General features: G+C 38.3%; 1 protein-coding gene across 1 annotated transcript in view; it reads right to left on the bottom strand.

Annotated features, from left to right (window-relative positions):
- sv2ca (synaptic vesicle glycoprotein 2Ca) overlaps positions 1-20,352 on the bottom strand; it is a 71,374-nt gene that overhangs the window by 22,775 nt on the left and 28,247 nt on the right. The window contains exons 3-4 of the mRNA XM_015608127.3: positions 16,315-16,495; positions 9,469-9,620 (exon numbers count right to left, since the gene is read on the bottom strand). Coding sequence (XP_015463613.3) covers positions 9,469-9,620; positions 16,315-16,495 — 333 coding nt within the window. The remainder of the gene's footprint in view (positions 1-9,468; positions 9,621-16,314; positions 16,496-20,352) is intronic.

The raw sequence follows: 20,352 nt of genomic DNA, 5'->3' as shown, positions 1-20,352 counted from the left end.
GGATGAAGAACATTAGAAAACAGTTAAAAAAAGAGGAGCAGATGGGTGTCGTGACTGCTCGAAAGGAAGGGAGGGAGCTCAAATTTGCATGAAAAAAAAAACCCCTAATTCCCTTCTAAAATCAATGAACGGTAGGTTTGCGAGTTGACGACTGCCTGCAGTTGAAAGTGGTGGAGCTGTCACATAAAAAACCCAGCATTTTCAGTTTTATTGTTTTATTTATTATTGTTTTTCTCCATACAGGTTGTTGTCAGGTCTGTGTCACTGTGTGTGTGTGTGTGTGTTTGTGTGTGTGTGATCAAAGTAATAGGTGTGTGTGAATAAATTTAGATATGGATTGTATTTTGTGAGTTAAGTAGCAGCCACATCCAAAGCATAATAGATAGAGATGAGATTTTGTAATGTAACGTTTTATAATATTCTGGGCCCTTATTATTGATTTTTAAGTGAACCATCAATCGTGCTTAATTTAGGGCGTGTTAGTGTGTCTTTGCTATCATAACGACGGGAAAAGTATGCCTTGTGTGGCTCAAAGCATGCAAAAGGCATGTACTAATAAACACTACGGAAATTAGTAGCGTTTTCGGATATTTTATGAATCTATAAGTGAACCATCAACCGTGCTTAATTTAGGGCGTGTTAGTGTGTCTTTGCTATCGTAACGACAGGAAAAGTATGCTTTGCGTGGCTCAAAATGTGCAAAAGACATGTACTAATAAACACTTTAGAAATGAGTAGCGTTTTCGGATGTTTTATGGACCTATAAGTGAATCATCAACCGTGCTTAATTTAGGGTGGTAGTGTGTCGGGAAAAGGGCAGTAATGTCAGGAAAAGTATGCTTTGCGTTGTTCGAAACGTGTAAAAGGCATGTACTAATTCTTTTGATTAATTCTCTTGATTGTGTTTTGGTAATGTGTAACGTGAAATAAACTAATCAGCTTGTCATTTGCCTCACATTTAAGAGCCAGGTGTGCTTTGACTTTGGCAGATTGGTATTTTAACAGTGCAAAGCTTCTGCGCTTCTCAGCTGAGCAAACTGACCTGCCCGTTCAAACTGTTAAAGTGCTGGAGCAGGTCATTTACAGGAACAGTAATGTTATTTTATTTAGTGTTCTGTTTATTATTGATGTAAAAGTTGTCTTTATGCCCTGTTGTGTGTTCTTATGCGTGTGTAATGAGCTGGGACGTAGGTGCACACAATGCACCTGCGTTGCCAAGATAGCAATAAACGTCTGATGGTTGACTATTGTCTAAGCTTTTTTCAGTAAGTGGTGCACCTGAGTTTTTCGCTGCCAAGATAGTAATACTCCAGAAATTTACCTGAACAGACCTTCTTTCCAGACTACCACGTCCATCGGTGTAAATATATTCACAATCACTGTTACTGATGACGGGTGTAAGATAGCAATGAATATTGCTACGTGCCTTTCTCAGGGTGTAAGATAGCACCCTCTGTGCTAAAATAAAATATCCAATAAAAAAACAATATTAAGCAAATTTCCCTATACAAATTTCCCCTTATACTTTCACAACTGTGAAACGATAAATCGACTGACAAGCATTAACAAATGGGTAGGACTCATCAGTCGACTTATCATGACTTAATTTCAAAATGGCGGCACCTGGAGAACTACCTAAAGGTACTGTGTGTATAAAGAGTGTTTTTAATTAATTATCTGTGCACTTTCTAAGTTCTCGTTTTAAATGTCAGAGCCCTGAGAATTCTACGAATGAAGTGTAGCGCTACTTTGAGCTTGTTAATTCTCTGCATGAGCAACACTATGCCCCAATCACTAGCATTGTAAACCTGTTGGGAGCATCGGCTAAAAGTGTTATATTTCTGAATGCTGGGGGTTTATGGAGGTGGGCTATGAAACAAAGGTTCATACTTGTTATCATGTTTTACTACATCCCAGGTCAATTTCACACCAGATTTTTTCCTTTGAGACATGTTTGTAGAAAGGACAAAAAAAAAGTTCATCACAGGGTATCTTCAGTGTTAAAAAGTATTTTAGGCATTGGAAGGAAAAATGGCAACATTATTAAGTGGTAAATGATATTCTGTCCCAACTTTTTTGAAGGCCTGAAATGACTGTATGCAATAAAAAATAAAATCAATAAAGTCCAGTCCATGTATACATAAACTAATAAACAGGAAGCTGCAAAGCCATACTGTGTTTAATTCACTGTTTTGTTATGCCATAAAAACTCTATACAGCCCACAGCAGTTTAGCTCTTCTCATTCATGACCAGGCTGCCTTTTTTAATAAGGTGTAATACAGTGCAGCCAATCAGAACAGAGCTTATTTACACATATCGGTCTGAAGCCCAATTCAGACGGGATGAATTTTACATGTAGAGAGTGGGGTAATGTAATTATCAGCAGTGTACCCTGGAGATTTAGTCCTGTCTAAATCCACCTTGTCAGGTAATTTTACGGACGGTGAGCTCCCGTGACAGTAAAGACTCCAGAGCCTTTTACCTTCTATAAAATGACCCGTAAAAATCACAGGTCATATTAATCCTGTGTAAACTGGAATGTTGGCGAATACTGAACGTGGATTGGATTTTAATACCATGTATGACAGTGGCGCAAGTCAGAACTGAGAATGTCAGATTCAGTCTATTCAGTGTCTATTTTTGGTCAATCACACTGCCACACATGTAAAACATGATTTAGGCCACTTCAACCTGGTTTAACACAATAGTGGTTGGTGTGGGGCAGTGGATAACATCACTACCTGCCAGTGAGCAACCTCATCATTGCTCTGTCCACAAGGCTCTGAGCCTGCTAGTGAGCTTAGCCATAACTCCCGTATTCTGTCACTTATGAGTAAAAAGAAACCTTTAAGTGTAACAGAAAGTGATTTGATTTATATCGTGATACATATCGATATGAGCTGACATGGAAAACTATATCGTGATAAGATTTTTTTCCATATCGCCCAGCCCTAGTGGGAAGATGGCGCTCTTTCCCCACATCACTAAAAGGGTGATGCCTGCAGCACAGGGCATCTGTGAGCTGATATATCAGAACCGAGTCGCTGTGCTTTCCTTCAAGCGCTCTGTGATGCTACTCGGCAATGCTGCATCAGCAGCAGCTCGAAAAGAAGCGGTGGCTAACTTCACATGTATTAGAGGAGGCATGTGTTAGTCTTCTCCTGGTGTGTTGGGGCATTACTAGTGATAGGAGGAGCCCTAATGAGTGGGTTGGGTAATTGGCTGAGCAAAGGAATCACATTTTTGAAAAGCACACTAATGATCCTCCACTTGTTCGCTTTGGTTTATATTGGACACGGCACGAAAGCTACCAAAAACAGACACACGCCCCTGCACGAAAACACCGCAAGACAGTCAAGGAAAAACAATGGAATAATATAGATACTAATGTAGGGCTGGGTATCTCCACTGATTTCCGAAACGATTCAATTCTGGTTTATAATTTAATCCAGTTTTATATCAATTCAATAAATGATATTTAAGTTACAATTTCAAGTTTCGTTAGGATATGAAAATGAAAGTTTTAGTTTTAATTGTACAAGAAACACTTCACCTTCCATAATTAAAAATATTACTTAGTACTTGAGATCAAGACAAACTTAACTGATATGCAAATAATCATATGCAAATGAGGCCTCTGCCATACAACAATTTACAATATCTTGGCATGAGCATGCTGGCCTGTGTTCAACCTCACTCACAAGGTTACACCTCACAATTTTGGTCTTATATGGCGGGAATCCCAGTCAAAAGTTTCCACAGCCAGTCCAGACAGAAACATTGTAGAAAAAAAATGGATTTATTCTGTCCTCCAATAATGACATAGCTCATTTTTAAACGTTAAAATAAACCACTGAACCCATATGAGGACATTGTTTTTTGCAAAAACTACTTCCTGTACAGATGACAGTTTAGTTTTTATATTTGTTGGGTCCTACTAATCCAAAAAAAGGACATCAAGCAAAATGCAGGTCTAAACAAGTGAGGGTGTTTTAACATTTTATAATTGTACATATTTCTATCTTGTGACTTTTGGCAAGCTAGTGTCTTGTAACAAACAATACAAGATTTTACACCTCAAGCATAGAATCGCCAATTACTCCTAAAATGGTGTCAATAAGCTCATGTTACATGTTTATAAGCAAACTTGGACACCAACCCTGTCTAGCTGGATGGATGTTCTACATTTGGTCTACTGAACATTAAATCTGTAAAACTACAAAGAAGTGATGTTGGGTGGACCATTGTATGAAGCTGGATGACTGCAGCGCCGCTTGAGCTACTTAGACGGCTCCCCATAGCTCATGAGAAGTGAGAAACCAGCGGGGAGGATCTAATGGACTGTTTAAGACAAATGAAGTGGTGAATGCATCACCATGAATCACCCACCGTGTATCTTTCTCTCTCTATCTCTCTCTCTCTATCTCTCTGATAGCGAGATGCCTCATACTTTAAGCTTGGAGCACTTCTCCGCTGTTATTCTGCTTCCTTATGGGAAATCTCAATAGCGAGCAGGGCAATCAGCAGCATGCTAGGCACGTACCTCACTCTACGAGGCAGAAATGGAGACGGAGAAAGAATGAGGAAGAGAAAGAGAGAGAATTGAGCAAGAGGGAATTATAGGGGGTGTGAGTGAGAAAGAGAAGCAACGGGATGAACAAAAGAAGGAGAAGAATACAGAGAGAAGAATACAACGCTAAACGAATGTCCTGCACTGGGATGGGCTGAGAGAGGGAGAGCTTGAGGAGACCAGGCTTGCCAACCGTGACCAAGCAATCAGTAGACCTTCACCTCCTCTTTACTGAGCCCCAGGTCCTCCTTTCCCATCGATTTCCATCATCCTGACAGAGAATGGAGCAGCCTAATGTACATGAAGCTATCTCATTTACATCATTTCCTCTTTACTGAACTACAAAACTACGAAAAGACTGCAGATCTGGCATCTGAAGTTTGCTTCTTTTGTTCTGGCCTAAAGAGGTTCTGGTCTATAGAGGACAGAGAACAATGCCGCTTACAAGAAAGGAAAGTTTTTATCTTAACAGGTAGAATCATGCTAACCATTTCTGACAATGTACTGCATATTACATCTGTACAAATGTAGATGAATGCTGTGGAAAAGTATTTGCCCCCCCCACCCCCCACCCCCTTAGAGATTCTGTTTGTTTTTACATTTTTCTGATTATTAAACAAACTTTAATATCACAGAAAGTTTTTAAATGATTTCATTTATTAACAGAAAGAAGCAGTCTAAGGCCCAATTCTATTTAACCCCTCTATATTAGCCATAGCTCTATAGTTCGTACCTATCACATTTTATGTTCAGAAATTAGTACCTGTTACATTAACTATAGCTCATTCTCTGTACTGTTTTGTTCTGTTATTTGTTTGTTGTTTGTTATTTGTTTGTACTGAGCGGGTCAACCCGAGTAGGATTGGGTTCCTCTGACTGAGTCTTGGTTCCTTCCAAGGTTTCTTCCTCTTAAAGGGAGTTTTTCTTGCCACTGTGTCAGCATAAAAATGGCATCTCTGTGGTGCTGCTCATAAGAGGCGTAGACCTGTTTTTCTCTGTAAAGCTGCTTTGAGACAACTTTTGTTGTTAAAAGTGCTATATAAATAAAACTTAATTAAAATTAAATTGAATTGGTAAGAAACCCACAAATATAAATATTTTTCCTTGTTAAAAGTGATGATTAGCACTATATTACTATAGTTCAATGTGTAGTTTCAATGTTTTATTGCCAAATTCTTCATAACAAGCATAACAAAACGATCACTAGTAGTTTGTCTCAGTAGCTAGCTAGCTAACTTTCCCGTTACACTTTAAATAACAGACAATTTAGGGTCGAACGGAACAATAAAATAAAATAAAAGCTAATCAAAGCTAATTTCAGCTCCCCTTCACAGAGACAATAAGAAATGCACAATTATAATTCATTTCTGCACCACCTTCCCCCTTTCTGAAGACATACAATGTCCTAAAGGTAACTAGTTAACCAGCAGCAGCTCGGTTACTAAACTTTAGCGCTCCTGAGGATGTATTGGGTGCTTGAAGAGTTGTCCCAATTCTTAGGGGGAGGATTTCACCCCTTCCTCTTGTAACACTGTTCCAAAATCTTTTCTAAGGCTTTGGGACTATTAATTACAAATGGAGATAACATGAAACAGTGTTACACCTTCTCATAAGTGACCAGCCTACAGAAATTACACCAAAAGGGCATGGACAACTCATCCAGGAGGTCTTAAAAGGATTCAGAACAACATCTAAAGAACTGCAGGTCTCACTTGCCTCAGTTAAGTGTCAGTGTTAATGATTTCATAATAGTATCCATGGGAGTGTTCCATTTCAAAGACCAACGCTGACCAAAAAAAAAAAAACATTTCACATTTGCCAACAAACATATTGGTGATCCCATGACTTTGAAAAATATTCCATGGACTTATGAGACAAAAGTGGATTTTTTTGGAAGGTGTGTGTCTCGTTACAGCTGGTGTACAATGAACACATAATTTCAGAAAAAGAACATCGTACTGAATGTTAAACATGGTGGTGGTAGTGTGATGGTCTGGGCTGCTTTGCTGCTTTAGTAACAGGACAACCTGCTATAATTTATGAAAACATGAATTCTGCTCTCATTTAGAAAATCCTTCTTAGGCTCAAGATCAAGCTTAATCTTAATCTCAAGTTTACTTGGGTTCTGCAGCAGGATAATGATCCAAAACGCACCAGCAAGTCCACCTTGGAATGGCTCAAAAAAATTTAATTAAGATTTAAGAGTGGCCTAGTCAAAGTTCAGTTGAGTACCAAGTAGTACCAAGTAGACATGCAATGAGGAAAAAGAAATCCTGTATAGAAGAAAAAGATGCATCAAGATGCATCAATAATCGAAAATCGTAAAGTGCTTAGAGATTCCCACTCCTACTAATATGAGCTTTTTTTTTAACAACCCTATTGAACTAATTATCAAACATCCATTATCTGACCACATAAATGCTTTTTGTGGCTGAATGCAATCAAAGCTTTCCCTAATTCTCTAGTATTTTCAAGTGAAAAATATTTCTAGAAGATTTCTAGAAGAAAATTACTACAACAGAGAGAGTACAAACTTCTGTTTGAAAGAAACGTTAGATACGAAGGTGCCCATATAGAGTACATTCATTTCATTAAGCTCTAAAAACTAAAGAATAGTGTTTTTAAAATTGTGATAATCGTGCAAGTTTGTTTTGGTCAAAATGCTTAAATTGCTTTAAAGCTAGTAGTATTGACAGCCTGTATTCCTGTCTGCCGGCATATGGCTGGAGCTTACTGTGGGTCACTCATAAATCATGCTTTGCCTGCACATTGTCTCACAAGGCAAGGGGAAAAAACTCATTACACTCCAATCATTGTGAACCAAAAAAAAAAAAGCAGAATACTCTGCCACTACAGTCTACACTACACTCACTCGTGCTGCTGGAAGGCTCTTTCTTTCATACTCAACCATCATCATCACACCACCATCCCCCTCTCCTCTCCTCTCTTCTCCGTTCTTTAGTTTCTTTACTGATGAGTGCAGCTTATTTCCAGCACTGAGGTCCTCATAAATCATGATGTTGTACCTCCCCCCACAGGAACGCCTTCATCCTTTAAATATCCCTGCAGTGTGCTCTATACGCATTAATCACTTAACCTAAAGCTCCCCGGCTTCACACGCACTTACACTCATCACTGCCAGCCGGGTCGCGTGGCTGCTAACCCAACCTAGCGCTGCCAAGATCCTTGTTTTTTATCAGTCTTGATCAGTTACAGCTAGATCTTGTGAGCGATGAAGAAGTCAGTCCAGGCGAATTGTGTTTAGCTTTATTTTATCTAAATGAATGTACAGGGACTGCACAATGCAACTGAAACACCAGGTTTTAGACCACAATAATTTATTGTCCTGACAGATAGTTCTGGTGGAAAACAGGAAACAGGAGAGTTGAGGCGCACACTGAATTCTTTATAATTTTATTTCAAATTTTTCCCATTTTCTCCCCAATTTACACAGCCAATTACCCAACCCATTCATTAGGACTCCCCCTATCACTAGGCACACTGAATTCTGCTGTGATTTGGGCAGCCGTGGTTTTATGTTATGACAGCTTCCTCCTGCATCCACAGTTAATCCTGTTGGATGTGGTTCATCCTTCTTGGTGGTATGCTGACATTACCCTGGATACCGTGGCTCTTGATGCATCACAAAGACTTACTGTCTTGGACACAGATGCGCCAGCAAGACGTGCACCAACAATTTGTCCTCTTTTGAACTCTGGTATGTCACCCATAATGTTGTGTGCATTGCAATATTTTGAGCAGAACTGTGCTCTTACAAAACTGGTGCAGTGTGCAATTAATGAAGATTGGCCACCAGGCTGCTCCAATTTAGCCATGAAACCTCCCACACTACAATGACAGGTGTTTCAGTTTCATTGTCCAACCCCTGTAGCTAGTCAATGTAATAATCATCAGTTTACCCCTTTAACCTTGGGTGTATTATCTAGGTACACAACAAAAGAAAATGTTATTTTTAACAATTTGATAAAGCCTTCTCATTCCAGGGGTTTAAAAGTAATTGGACAAATGATCTAAAAAGCTATTTTATGGGATGTATGGGCTATTCCCTTATTAATTCATTATCAGTTAAGTAGGTAAAAGGTATTGAGATAATTCCAGGTGTGGCAGGGTGTTGTTTTAAAAACTGTGGCTGTGAACCCACAAATGAGCTTTCGATGAAAGTGAAACAGACCTTCAATAGGCTGATGAAACCCATCAAAGAGAAAACAGAAATGTTAGGACCGGCCAAATCAACAGTTTGGTACATTCTGGTAAAAAAGAGCACAGTTATGAGCTCAGGAACTCAAAAAATCCTGGACGGCAGACAACGGTGGGGAATGATCGTAGGATATTTTTCTATCTTGCAGAAAAAAAAAACCTTCACAACATCCAAACAAGTAAAGAACACTCTCGAGGAAGAAGGTTTATCAGTATATTAGTCTTTCATTAAGAATCAGACTTAATGAAAGCAAATACAGAGGGTTCACCACAAGCTGCAAATCATTAATAGAAAGGCCATATTAGACTTGTTAGCCCAGCTTTAGAAGATCAACCTGTAGCGGCATGATGGGAAGAAGAAAGTATGGAAAATGCTTGGAATGGCTCGACACAAAGCATCATAAAGGAGGGAACCCAACATTTAGTGATGTCCATAGGTTCCAGACTTCCAATTACCTTCCTAAATGCTTCGTAGAATAGCTAAAAGTCTACACTTCAGTTGCATCTCATTTGTTTCATTACAAACCCAATGTGGTGGCCTTCAGAGCCCAAATTAGTGACTGTGTCACCATACAAATATTTATAGGCCTAAGCGTATCACATGGAGACCCACAGGACCTATGAAACTGATGTTAATTATTAATGAGTCAAAGACAAAACATCTGTGAATCTTGCTTACCGTAGTGAGGTATGATAGCCCAGGCCATGGCTGAGGCGTAAATCTCCCCAATCATCCAAAACATGCAGAGCCAGCTGAGATGTTCACCACGCTTTTCCCTCGCCAACACCTCCGCAAAGTAGGAGAAAACAATGGGCACGGCACCACCAATCCTAGACAAGAATAAATAAACAGGAAAATAGGAAAATAAATGTTTGCTCTATGGATGAGTCATTAATAAGGATACAAGGATAAAAAAAATAAAATTTAAGTTATGTTTCAGTCAAAATAAATTCTTTCTGTAATCTTGAAAATATTATCTCTATCCAACAAACTAAACATGGGGGACATTTCCTTCAGAAGTCAATTAACTTAAGTTCAGCTGTGTATAAATTAGTATAAATACACCTGAGAAAGGCCTTAGTGGTTTGTTAGAAAACACTAGTGAACAAATAGCATCATGAAGACCAAGTAACTCACCAGACAGGTCAGAGTTGTGGAGAATTTTAAAGCAGGGTTAGGTTTTTAAAACATATCCCAAGTTTTGAGCATCCCAAGGAGCACAATGTACAATCTATATATCATCGCTGTCCAATGAAAAACCCCTCCAAACACCAATCATCTCCAAAACAACAACTTTACAGGAGAGAGGAAAAAGCTTGTAAACTTTCAATGGAAGTCAATGTAAAAGAGTTCATTTCAGGTCATTTTGAAGAGTTTCTATTGGTCTGTTCATCCAGAACTTTTGGCACAGTGTAAGGGACAGTTTGTCTGAAATTTTGTCTTAAATTATGTAGTAAACTAAAAATTGACAAAAATGGAGATAAGTGTTTTTCATAGGACTGCGACGATATTCAAAAATGGAAAAAATAATTCTTCTACAACTGCAAACCTTCCAAGAAATGGACATCCACCGAAACAGATCAGGCACCCCTGATAATTTTCGTGATTTTTCTTTATAAATCATTGGTTGTTCACATCAGCAATTTTAGTTAAATATATCATATAGTAGATGAACACAGAGGTATTTGAAAAGTGAAATGAAGTTCATAGGATTTACCGAAAGTGTGCAATAATTCTTTCTTGATTTAAAGCAGGCTGTTTATGCTCGGAAACTATCAAACCTGACTGAACTGGAAATGTTTTATAAAGAAGAATGGTCCAAAATACCTTCAACCAGAAGCCAGACTCTCATTGGAAGCTATAGGAAGCGTTTAAAAGGCTGTTATTTCTACAAAAGGAGGATTTACTAAATATTGGGGTGCCCAAACTTATGCACCTGCCTTCTTTTGATTAAAGAAGTATTGCACACTTTCTGAAAATCCTACAAAATTAATTTCACTGCTCAAATATCACTGTGCTTTTCTGCTATGTGATATATTTAAAGAAAATTGCTGATCTGAACAATCAATGATTTATAATATAGGACAATTCTGAACATTATCAGTGGTGCCTAAACTTTTTCATACTAATGTATAACAGCACATTTTCTATTATGTTTAGATAAATTCAGATACATTCAGCAAAGGCACAGAAAGTTAGTTTAGTGGTCTGTATATGATTAATTCACTGAGTTAGGGGAAGAAATGTACTTTGAACAGTGTGTCCATGTTTTGCATATAACTGCAAATATAATCTTGCTTTCTGTGTGTGGGGTAGTCATTTGTTTGGTATTCCTTGGGGATAAGATGTTCTGAGGCAGTAAAAATAATGAGTAGCACTATAATATTTTTATGCTATGCTGGTAAACCCTCGAGCATACAGGAGTTGTAGAAAATCAGACGTAATCTAGCTAGATGTTTTGGGGCAGTTTTAGGTGTTTTAGATTTTATTTTTGTTGGATTGGATAAGGAAGTGGAGCAGCCACACATTCTTTCATTTATTCATGTTGAAGAGCATCATAATAGTTATTGTATTGTATGTTCAGCATGTGATTTGAATTTGTATGAGCTAATTTAGTACAGTGATTATCCACCATCTCCCCTGGGTAAATATAAGATCAATAGAGTAGCACAGCACTGCATATCAAAGCGCTGAAATAAAATAAAGTGTTCAGCAGCACTTATTAAGTTTAGTCAGTTTACCATCTCTTCAAACCTGAAGGAAAGTTTTTTGATCTGAAACATATGAGCTGTTCAGGACTATGATAGTAACATTAGCTGAGGTAAATTAGCTTTATCATCAGAATGGCTGCCTTTCTCTGTGTAAATTTCAACTCAACATGTGATCTACTGTATGAGTTTCTGTAAACTTGATATTATCATATATATTATAATTTAATAATAACTATATTTTCTCTCTCTTTATTACATTATAACATACATTACTCTATATACAGGGGTTGGACAATGAAACTGAAAGACCTGTCATTTTAGTGTGGGAAGTTTCATGGCTAAATTGGAGTAGCCTGGTGGCCAATCTTCATTAATTGCACATTGCATCAGTAAGAGCAGAGTGTGAAGGTAAAGTGTGAAAATACTGCACTGCACACAACATTATGGGTGACATACCAGAGTTCAAAAGGACAAAGAGGACAATTTTTTGGTGCACGTCTTGCTGGCGCATCTGTGACCAAGACAGCAAGTCTTTGTGATGTATCAAGAGCCACGGTATCCAGGGTAATGCCAGCATACCACCAAGAAGGACCAACCACATCCAACAGGATTAACTGTGGACGCTGTAAGAGGATGCTGTCTGAAAGGGATGTTCGGGTGCTAACTCGGATTGTTTCCAAAAAACATAAAACCACGGCTGCTCAAATCACAGCAGAATTCAATGTGCACCTCAACTATCCTGTTTCCACCAGAACTGTCCGTCGAGGCAGTAAATTATTGTGGTCTAAAACCAGGTGTTTCAGTTTCATTGTCCAAACCCTGTACATTATAATTACATTTCATTTTGCGGACACCTTTGTCCAAAGCAACTAACGAGTAATGATGCACACTAGCAATAGAGGACATATAAGTTATAAAGACAAGGGAGGACCCTAAAGGGGAAAGTGTGGGATAGAGGAGGAAAGAATGGGAGTAGGAAATTAGGTTAAAAGTAGTTTAAAGGTTGTTAGAGGTGTTAGAAGAGTAAGTGCTCTTTGAAGAGTTCATTTGATTGGTTAATTTTGTAACATGGGGCTTATCACTCATTTATTCGGGACAAGAGTAAAAACGTCCTAAAATGTGCAGGACAGGGTCCATCCATAACCAAGACTGAGAAACACTTATAGAAGCCATATAGTTTTAAAACAAGCACTTTTTTAAAACATTTATTTTAAATTTTTCCCATTTTTTCCCCAATTTGGCTAGGCCATCCATTCAGCTATCACTAGTGATACCACAACACAAGGAGGGTGAAGACTGGCACATGCCTCCTCCGATAAATGTGAAGTCAGCCATCACCTCTTTTCGATTACAGAGTAGGATCACAGCGCACTTTGAAGAAAAAAAGCAGAAATTTGGATCCAATACATCAGCTCACAGATGCCTTGTGCTGATCGACATCACTCTTTAGAGTGATGATTGGAAACAACACCATCTACCCACCCAGAGAGAGCAAGGTCAGTTGTCCTCTCTCGGTACTTCAGCAGCTAATGCTGCAACGCTGGGATACGAACCACTGATCTCCCGACCATAGTGGCAGTGGCTTTAGACTGCTGGACCACTCGGTGCCCAGAAGAAGCACTTTTGTTTCCACAAAGTACCACATGTATTGTAATAGAGATGTAACGCGAGTGTTAAAAAGATTCTTCAAATTCACATTACACCTCTACAACAAAGACGGTTCTGTATGGAACCAAAAGTGTTTCCTCTGTGGCTTCACTCACAAAAGCATTTGAAGTACCTTTATTTTTAAGAGTGCAGTACCAACAGCACTAACAAACAAAAACAACTGGGACGAAAAAGGGATGTATCATAGTTTCTGTAAGTCAGTGTTAGATGAAATGTGTTCAGAAACACTACAACAATCCCATCACCCTGAAGACAAGTGCTTTAAGTATAGAGCCGGTGGCAGTGTGTAGCGGTGACAGCAGCTGCTACACAGTCGAGAGAGCGACACTGCAGCGGCTATCGATCCGGCCAGACGTAATGTATTGTCTGTCCCAAAAAGACTATTATCTAAAGCAAAAGGAAGGCATTCTCGTTTAGAGCAGAGTAGATAAAAGATCCCTACTGGACCATTTCTCATGACAACCTCCAGAGACCAGTGTCCAGAAAGAAATGGACACAGTTTTAGTTAGCACGTCTGTATGTTAATTACATTTACGTGTGTGTGTGGGGGGTAGGGTTGCAACGGTATGAGATTTTCACGGTATGATAACCGTCTCAGAAAATACCGCGGTATCACGGTTATCACGGTATCACAGTCTGTTACATATATTATTAAACTGTCCCTTAAAGAAATTACAACAAAGTTTTTTTTGTTCAATTAACTATTTATTGTAGAAACCTGGAACAATTATATAGATTATAAATATATATATATATATATATATATATATATATATATATATATATATATATATATATATATATATATATATATATATACATACATACACACACACACACACACACACACACACGCACACACACGTGTCACAGATACAGGATACAGGATCTTTACTTTTTAGAGTACATGTAATGTACTCTAAAAAGTAAAGATCCTGTATTTAAAATATTCAGTACAATTATTTTAAATACAGGATCTTTACTTTTTAGAGTACATGTAATGTGTGACACGTGTGTGTGTATATGTGTGTGTATGTATATATATATACACACACATATATGCGCTGCGGTGTTCTCGGAGATGGAAGAACAGGTTTGACGTATGTCCATCTTTAGCTGTGACTGTGTACGGCCACATTGATTACAAATCGGATAACCATCCTCGGGTGCGTTCGGCGGGTATCCGAAATAGTCCCACACTGCTGATTTTAGTTTAGCCTTTTTGTAGGCGGACGGAGATTTGTTTAGTCTGATGCACTTTCTGCTGTTCTCACCGCTGTGTGCTGAGAAGCTGAAGCGGAGCAGAGTTGCGCATGCGCGGGTGAGTTTCTCCGCTGGCTTGCCTTTTACCGGTAATAAGCAAACACACACGGTATGATAACCGTGCATTTTAATACCATGGTATACCGTGAAACCGGTTACCGCTGCAACCCTAGTGGGGGGGTTGGCTGTGTGTTTTTTTTTTACCAGTGGAGGGAAAAAGAAAGATCTGCAACAGTTTGCCTCTATATTGAGGTATTTATTTTTTACATTTGATTTTGAATAAACCAGCAGAAAAGCAAACCTTGTTATAATATGCAGGAACAATGTTTATAACATGCTTTATTTTATGAAACACACATTAAGGTTTTAATCAGATCTTATACTTTGTTCAGTAAAGCCTGATTTTAGCTAATTAAATGATTAATTAGCTATGCACTAAAACTGATTCACTCTTTATGAGTAAATCATATGTTATGTTACGCAACCCAAGTTGATACAATATGGATACGTCAAATAAAAGAAACAGTGTTTCTTACATTTACTTTAACTTTGAATTTTTTGCAGACAGAATACATTATCACTGTTGTAACTTTTTAATGCATTTTTTAGGGATGCACAATGATATCAGAATTATATCTTTATTCACCTGCAATTGCTTTTTTTTTTTAGAATCATCAGCACCAGCCGATGTCTAAATTTTTCAAACCAATACTTGCTGAAGTTTTTATTGTATGCTGGAAAGAACCAAGTAACGCTGACCGACCCTACTATAATTGGCTGACACTGGCCGTGCTACATTATAATTAATTGATTTAAGACAATATTTTTATTTATTTTTATTAGTTTTAATAAATTTAGAAGGAGAAAAATGTTTTCAGCACATTTAACCAGAAATAAACTAACTATGACTGTTCTGTACAGCCAGTCCTGCCTCTAAATATCTTAAAGCAAATAGTGAGTAAATAGAGTTGCGTTCCCCACAGTACTGCCTCATTTCTACCTCATTCTTTTTTCAGAGCTTCAGGCCTCGCAATGCAATCTTAATGGGTTCTGGGGAAAGCTTATAAAATCACTATTTTTATTATTATTTTTTTATTATAAAATTTTTCCCATTTTCTCCCCAATTTACATGGCCAATTACCCAACCCACTCATTAGGACTCCCGCTATCACTAGTAATGCCCCAACACACCAGGAGGGTGAAGACTAGCACATGCCTCCTCCCATACATGTGAAGTCAGCCACCGCTTCTTTTCGAACTGCTGCTGATGCAGCATTGCCGAGTAGCATCACAGCGCGCTCGGAGGAATGTGCAGCAGCTCGGTTCTGATACATCAGCTCACAGACGCTCTGTTCTGTGGAGAGAGCGCCATCTACCCACTTGGAGGGAGCAGGGTCAATCGTGCTCCTTCTGAGCGCCGGCAGCTAGACGGCAAAGCTGCTTGAGCGGGGGTTTGAACCTGCGACCTCCTGCTCATAGTGGCAGCGCTTTAGACCTCTTCAGCCATACTATTTTTACACTATTAACAAGCTCAAACTCAATCCAGACTTCACTGGTAGAATTCCAAGTAAAATAGTGACTTCTTTGAATGGGCAATGCTATGCCAATATCACTAGCATCGTCAGCCTGCTGGGAGCATCGGCTAAAAGCGCTGTATTTCAGAATGCTGGGGGATAATATAAGTGGGCTATTCATCAAAAATGTGTACTTGTTATCATGTTTCAGTACAACACAAGTCCATTAAACACCAGAGTTCTCCTTTAAACATTCCTAAAGATATATGGTACTCCAATAACTACATGCTGGGTAAACATGTGTAATAAAAGAACCTAATTGAGTGTGAGAAAAGAGGTTGTAAAGAGGGTTAGTGCTAAAGACTCACCCAAAGCCCGCTATCGTGCGACAGAAGAGGAAGAAGCCGTAGCTCTGCACGAAGGAGGACAGGAAGGCAAAGAAGCCATTAATGGACATGCATATGAGAAGACACTGCCGTCGGCCCACCTTGTCCGCCATGCCCCCCCAGAAGAAGGCCCCCACCATCATCCCCACGTATACAACGCTACCTAGGAGGTGAGCAGAAAGAAAAGGAGAGAGGGGAAAAAAGAGGGAGTTTATTAGCAGAGACAGAAGGTACTACATGCACCTCAGGGAGGAGAAATATACACAGATAGTAAAGATGGTACTCAAGAGGCAGAAGAGCACTCTGGAGTGTCTCGTAGGCTCCTCGACTGGCTTTGGTCAACGGCACTGTGAGCAGTGCTTGAAGGAGTTACATTTATAGGTATTACATTTTGAGGAGATGAGATCAGATTCTATTACTAAACTGCAGCTTTCACCTGAGAATCTTGTTTATTAATTATTAGCAGTGGTGTGCAGGGTTAGGCCCTACTAACCCTTCAGAGAAGGGGTGAGAATAGGTGCATGTAAATCATTACATAATATTTAATCAGGAAATATATATTATTGTTATTTTAAACTATAAGCATATATTTTATAAATACCTCAAACAAAAAACACTTAACTCAACAATAAACAGAATAAAGAATGAGCTGCTGGTGTACTTTCACAGCATGAATGAGCAGGTCAGTATCTTCTGCTGTGACGCGCAAAGTGCCGCGCTGTTAAGATACGAACGCGCCAAAGTCCGAGCACTTGGTCTATTTCACATTTCACCTAAAGCACACCCATGATTAATTAAGAGAATTAGTACATCTTTTGTTCCCTTTTAAGCCGGACAAGGTGTATTTTATTCGCCCTCACAATGTCAAAGACATCAGCACGCCCCAAATTCAGCTTTGCGATCTGAAATTGACTTGTGCGCTACCGATCACTAAAATTTTGCAGTTGTCTCTAGTATGAATGAATGCCCTGTGAGGTTGTCTAAGTAACTATTTTTTCAGTATATTTTCATTTACTGGCTAATGCAGGCAATGGGGGTAGAGAAACAGTTTCACCTGTATCATGAATATGCAACCTATTTTATTTCTAAAAGAGCAAGTATTAAATGCTTACTAACGAAATAGCACCTTTAAAACAACAGTAAATCATGCTGTCCAAAAAAAAAATAGTAACTTTACAGAAAAAGGAAAAAACCTTCAATAGAATTCATTTCTGAGAACTTGTACACACACGTTTCACAAGGTGACGAAATGCACACTTTATGCTTGAGTCCATACCAACTCATAATGGCTTTTTACATAAGCAAACTTATTAAAGATTTACATGTGTCAGCAATTCTGCAATCCTTCCTTCAGACCTTCAAACCTTGTCTTCTGAAGCCTCTTTAATAAAACATAACATCTTTAATTCAGTGCATAATTCAGAATCACTGACTGCCTGAATGAAATGTTGTTTTGTTATAGCTTAGAACCTCACAAATGGGTTTAGTCTGAAATGATAACAGATAAATACAGATTTGTTATAGTTATGTGCACTTTTAGAAGAAATGGCATGGTGCTGACACACAAAATAAACCCAAAATTAAACAACTGAACAACTGTGATCTTTAATCCTTTAGATGGGACTGCATCAAGAACCATCATTCAACAACAGCTGATAAACAACTGACTAGAACCTTGGCAACAGTCAACAGTCAGATGTTTATTACTATCTTGGTAACGCAGGAATGGGCCCAATGCACATATACACTCCCACTTGTACACACACACACACACACACAGAAACATGCAGCAGTAGACAAACCCAACCCATCAGCAGCCGGAGTCCGAAACACCATAATTGATCTTGCTCTCTCTCTGGGAGGATTGATGGCGCTCTCTCTCCGCACATCATTCTGTTAGCTGTTGTATTAGAGCTGAGCGTATCCGAGCAGGCTTGTTACTCGGTAACACTACATCCATGTGTTCTTCTGACCACAACAGTGCATCTAAGATCACTGGGAACAACACTGTAACAGTGAACTGAATATTAAACACAGAGCACATATTCAGTGCTCAGAGATGCTGAAAACTCCGGCATATAAATGTACAATTCTGCAGATGGTCCTCTAAATTCTTTGGCCACTGTGCTTCGCTATAAAACAGATTTTAAATTAACGTGCAGATCATGTAGGGTTCTCCTTGCTCAGGGACAGAATGAGAATGCCGCAGTGTGTACGCAGAGAGAGCTTTCCACAGCCAAACTCTAGCTGTACTGTAGCCTATTATGTAAACAGTTCACTGAGGATTAGGTTTCTCACAAAAATCCATACAACTTATTGCTTATTACTATATATAATAATGTTTTAACGTATAATCAAAAATGTTATTTTAAAGTTAAGTCAGCACACTGCTGAGTCTAGGATGTCAAGAAATCACAGAAACCTTTCAGACAGTAAAATCTATCCCCGTGTCTGGGTTGCAGTTTTCTGTACACCCCAGCATTTACAGTCTACTGCTGTAGAACAAACACAGCAACTATTAAAAAGCAGCAAACTGTATTTTTTTTTTGCTGTTACAGCAGCAAGCAGCGCTCCGCCTGGGAAAGTGAGAAGAAAATCAGTGACGTGGAAAAGTCCTGTCTCTTCAGGGAATACACTTTTCATTAAAAACGTTTCATTCTGTCTTGGAAACAGGCCGGCGACGGAACAGCGATTTTAGGGGGAAATCTGCTGCATTGCACTGCGTTTTGTAGCATACTGGAGGACACAGGGAGGACGCTGGGAAATAGGTGGACTGAGACTAAAGAGGTGTTTAGTTCTCCTCACCTCCGCCATGTTCTGATTTCAGCTTAAATGTAATGTAGAGTAGGCGTGTGCCATATCGAATCGTACACAATAATATCGCCAACATTTTTGAATATGGTGAACGATATTATACCCTGAAATATGGTGTCATATCACCCACCCCTAATTATCACATCAGGGTACTACTTTTTTGCTGTTTTTAGCAAAAGAAAAATTCACACTGTTCTCATTTCCCATTTTAAATCTACTTAAGACAGATTATATCTCTCCAGTATCATTCTTTTACTTTAATCCTGGATATATGGAGATATTTGGAGTGCATTATTAGCATCATGATATTTTTAATATCTCTTAATTTTTTAACTTAGTGTTTTATCATATCGCCAAGAGTATCGTTATCGCAAAAATACCATGACATATCGTGATATTATTTTAGGGCCATATCGCCCACCTCTATTGTGGAGATCAGAATCATTTGTCATTAGATTAATAAGACAAGCGATGCAATGATTGCTCAGACAATACTTATTATTACTAAACAATAACAATGCTTTAGATAGATAAACAGTTTAACAATAATAAAGCTGACTGACTAATCAAACCTTTCCATTAGGTGTGGGTGATATTTTTCTAAAATAATCTCACAATATTTCAGGGTATTTTTGCGATAATGATATTCTTGGTGAAAAAAAAATATGTATAATAATAAATTCCAGAATATACTAATGCAGCAAGATACATTTTATAATTTTATTTTATATAAATGTAAGAGTTTCAAACATTCAGTATAAAAAAAAAGTTAGTAACTTGCCAAGACTATAATTTTGTCTAAAATAGTAATAGTGTAACAAAAGTAGAAACAAATTAACCACAAAATTTTACCTTAAAAATAAAGTGCAGTATATTTAGTGCATGCATAAAAACAAACAATTAAACATTAATTTTGTAAATAACAAAACCAATACAAAATAGACTGATTTCACGAGTATCACGATATAGAATCACGCAATGAGTTTCTTTGATACCAAATTTAAAACCTCTGGAATATAATCAAGAGTAATATGGATGATCACAAGCCATCAAACCAAGATGAACTGCTTGAATTTTTGCAACAGCAGTGCAGGCATAAAGTTATCCAAAAGCAGTGTGTAAGACTGGTGGAGGACAACATGCCAAGATGCATGAAAACTGTGATTAAAACCCAGGGTTATTCCACCAAATATTGAGTAATGAATA

Source organism: Astyanax mexicanus, chromosome 22 (assembly GCF_023375975.1).
Source record: "Astyanax mexicanus isolate ESR-SI-001 chromosome 22, AstMex3_surface, whole genome shotgun sequence".
Classification (NCBI taxonomy): domain Eukaryota; kingdom Metazoa; phylum Chordata; class Actinopteri; order Characiformes; family Acestrorhamphidae; genus Astyanax; species Astyanax mexicanus.
The sequence above is the reverse complement of the archived record's forward strand: the minus strand, read 5'-3'. Positions and strand labels throughout refer to the sequence as shown.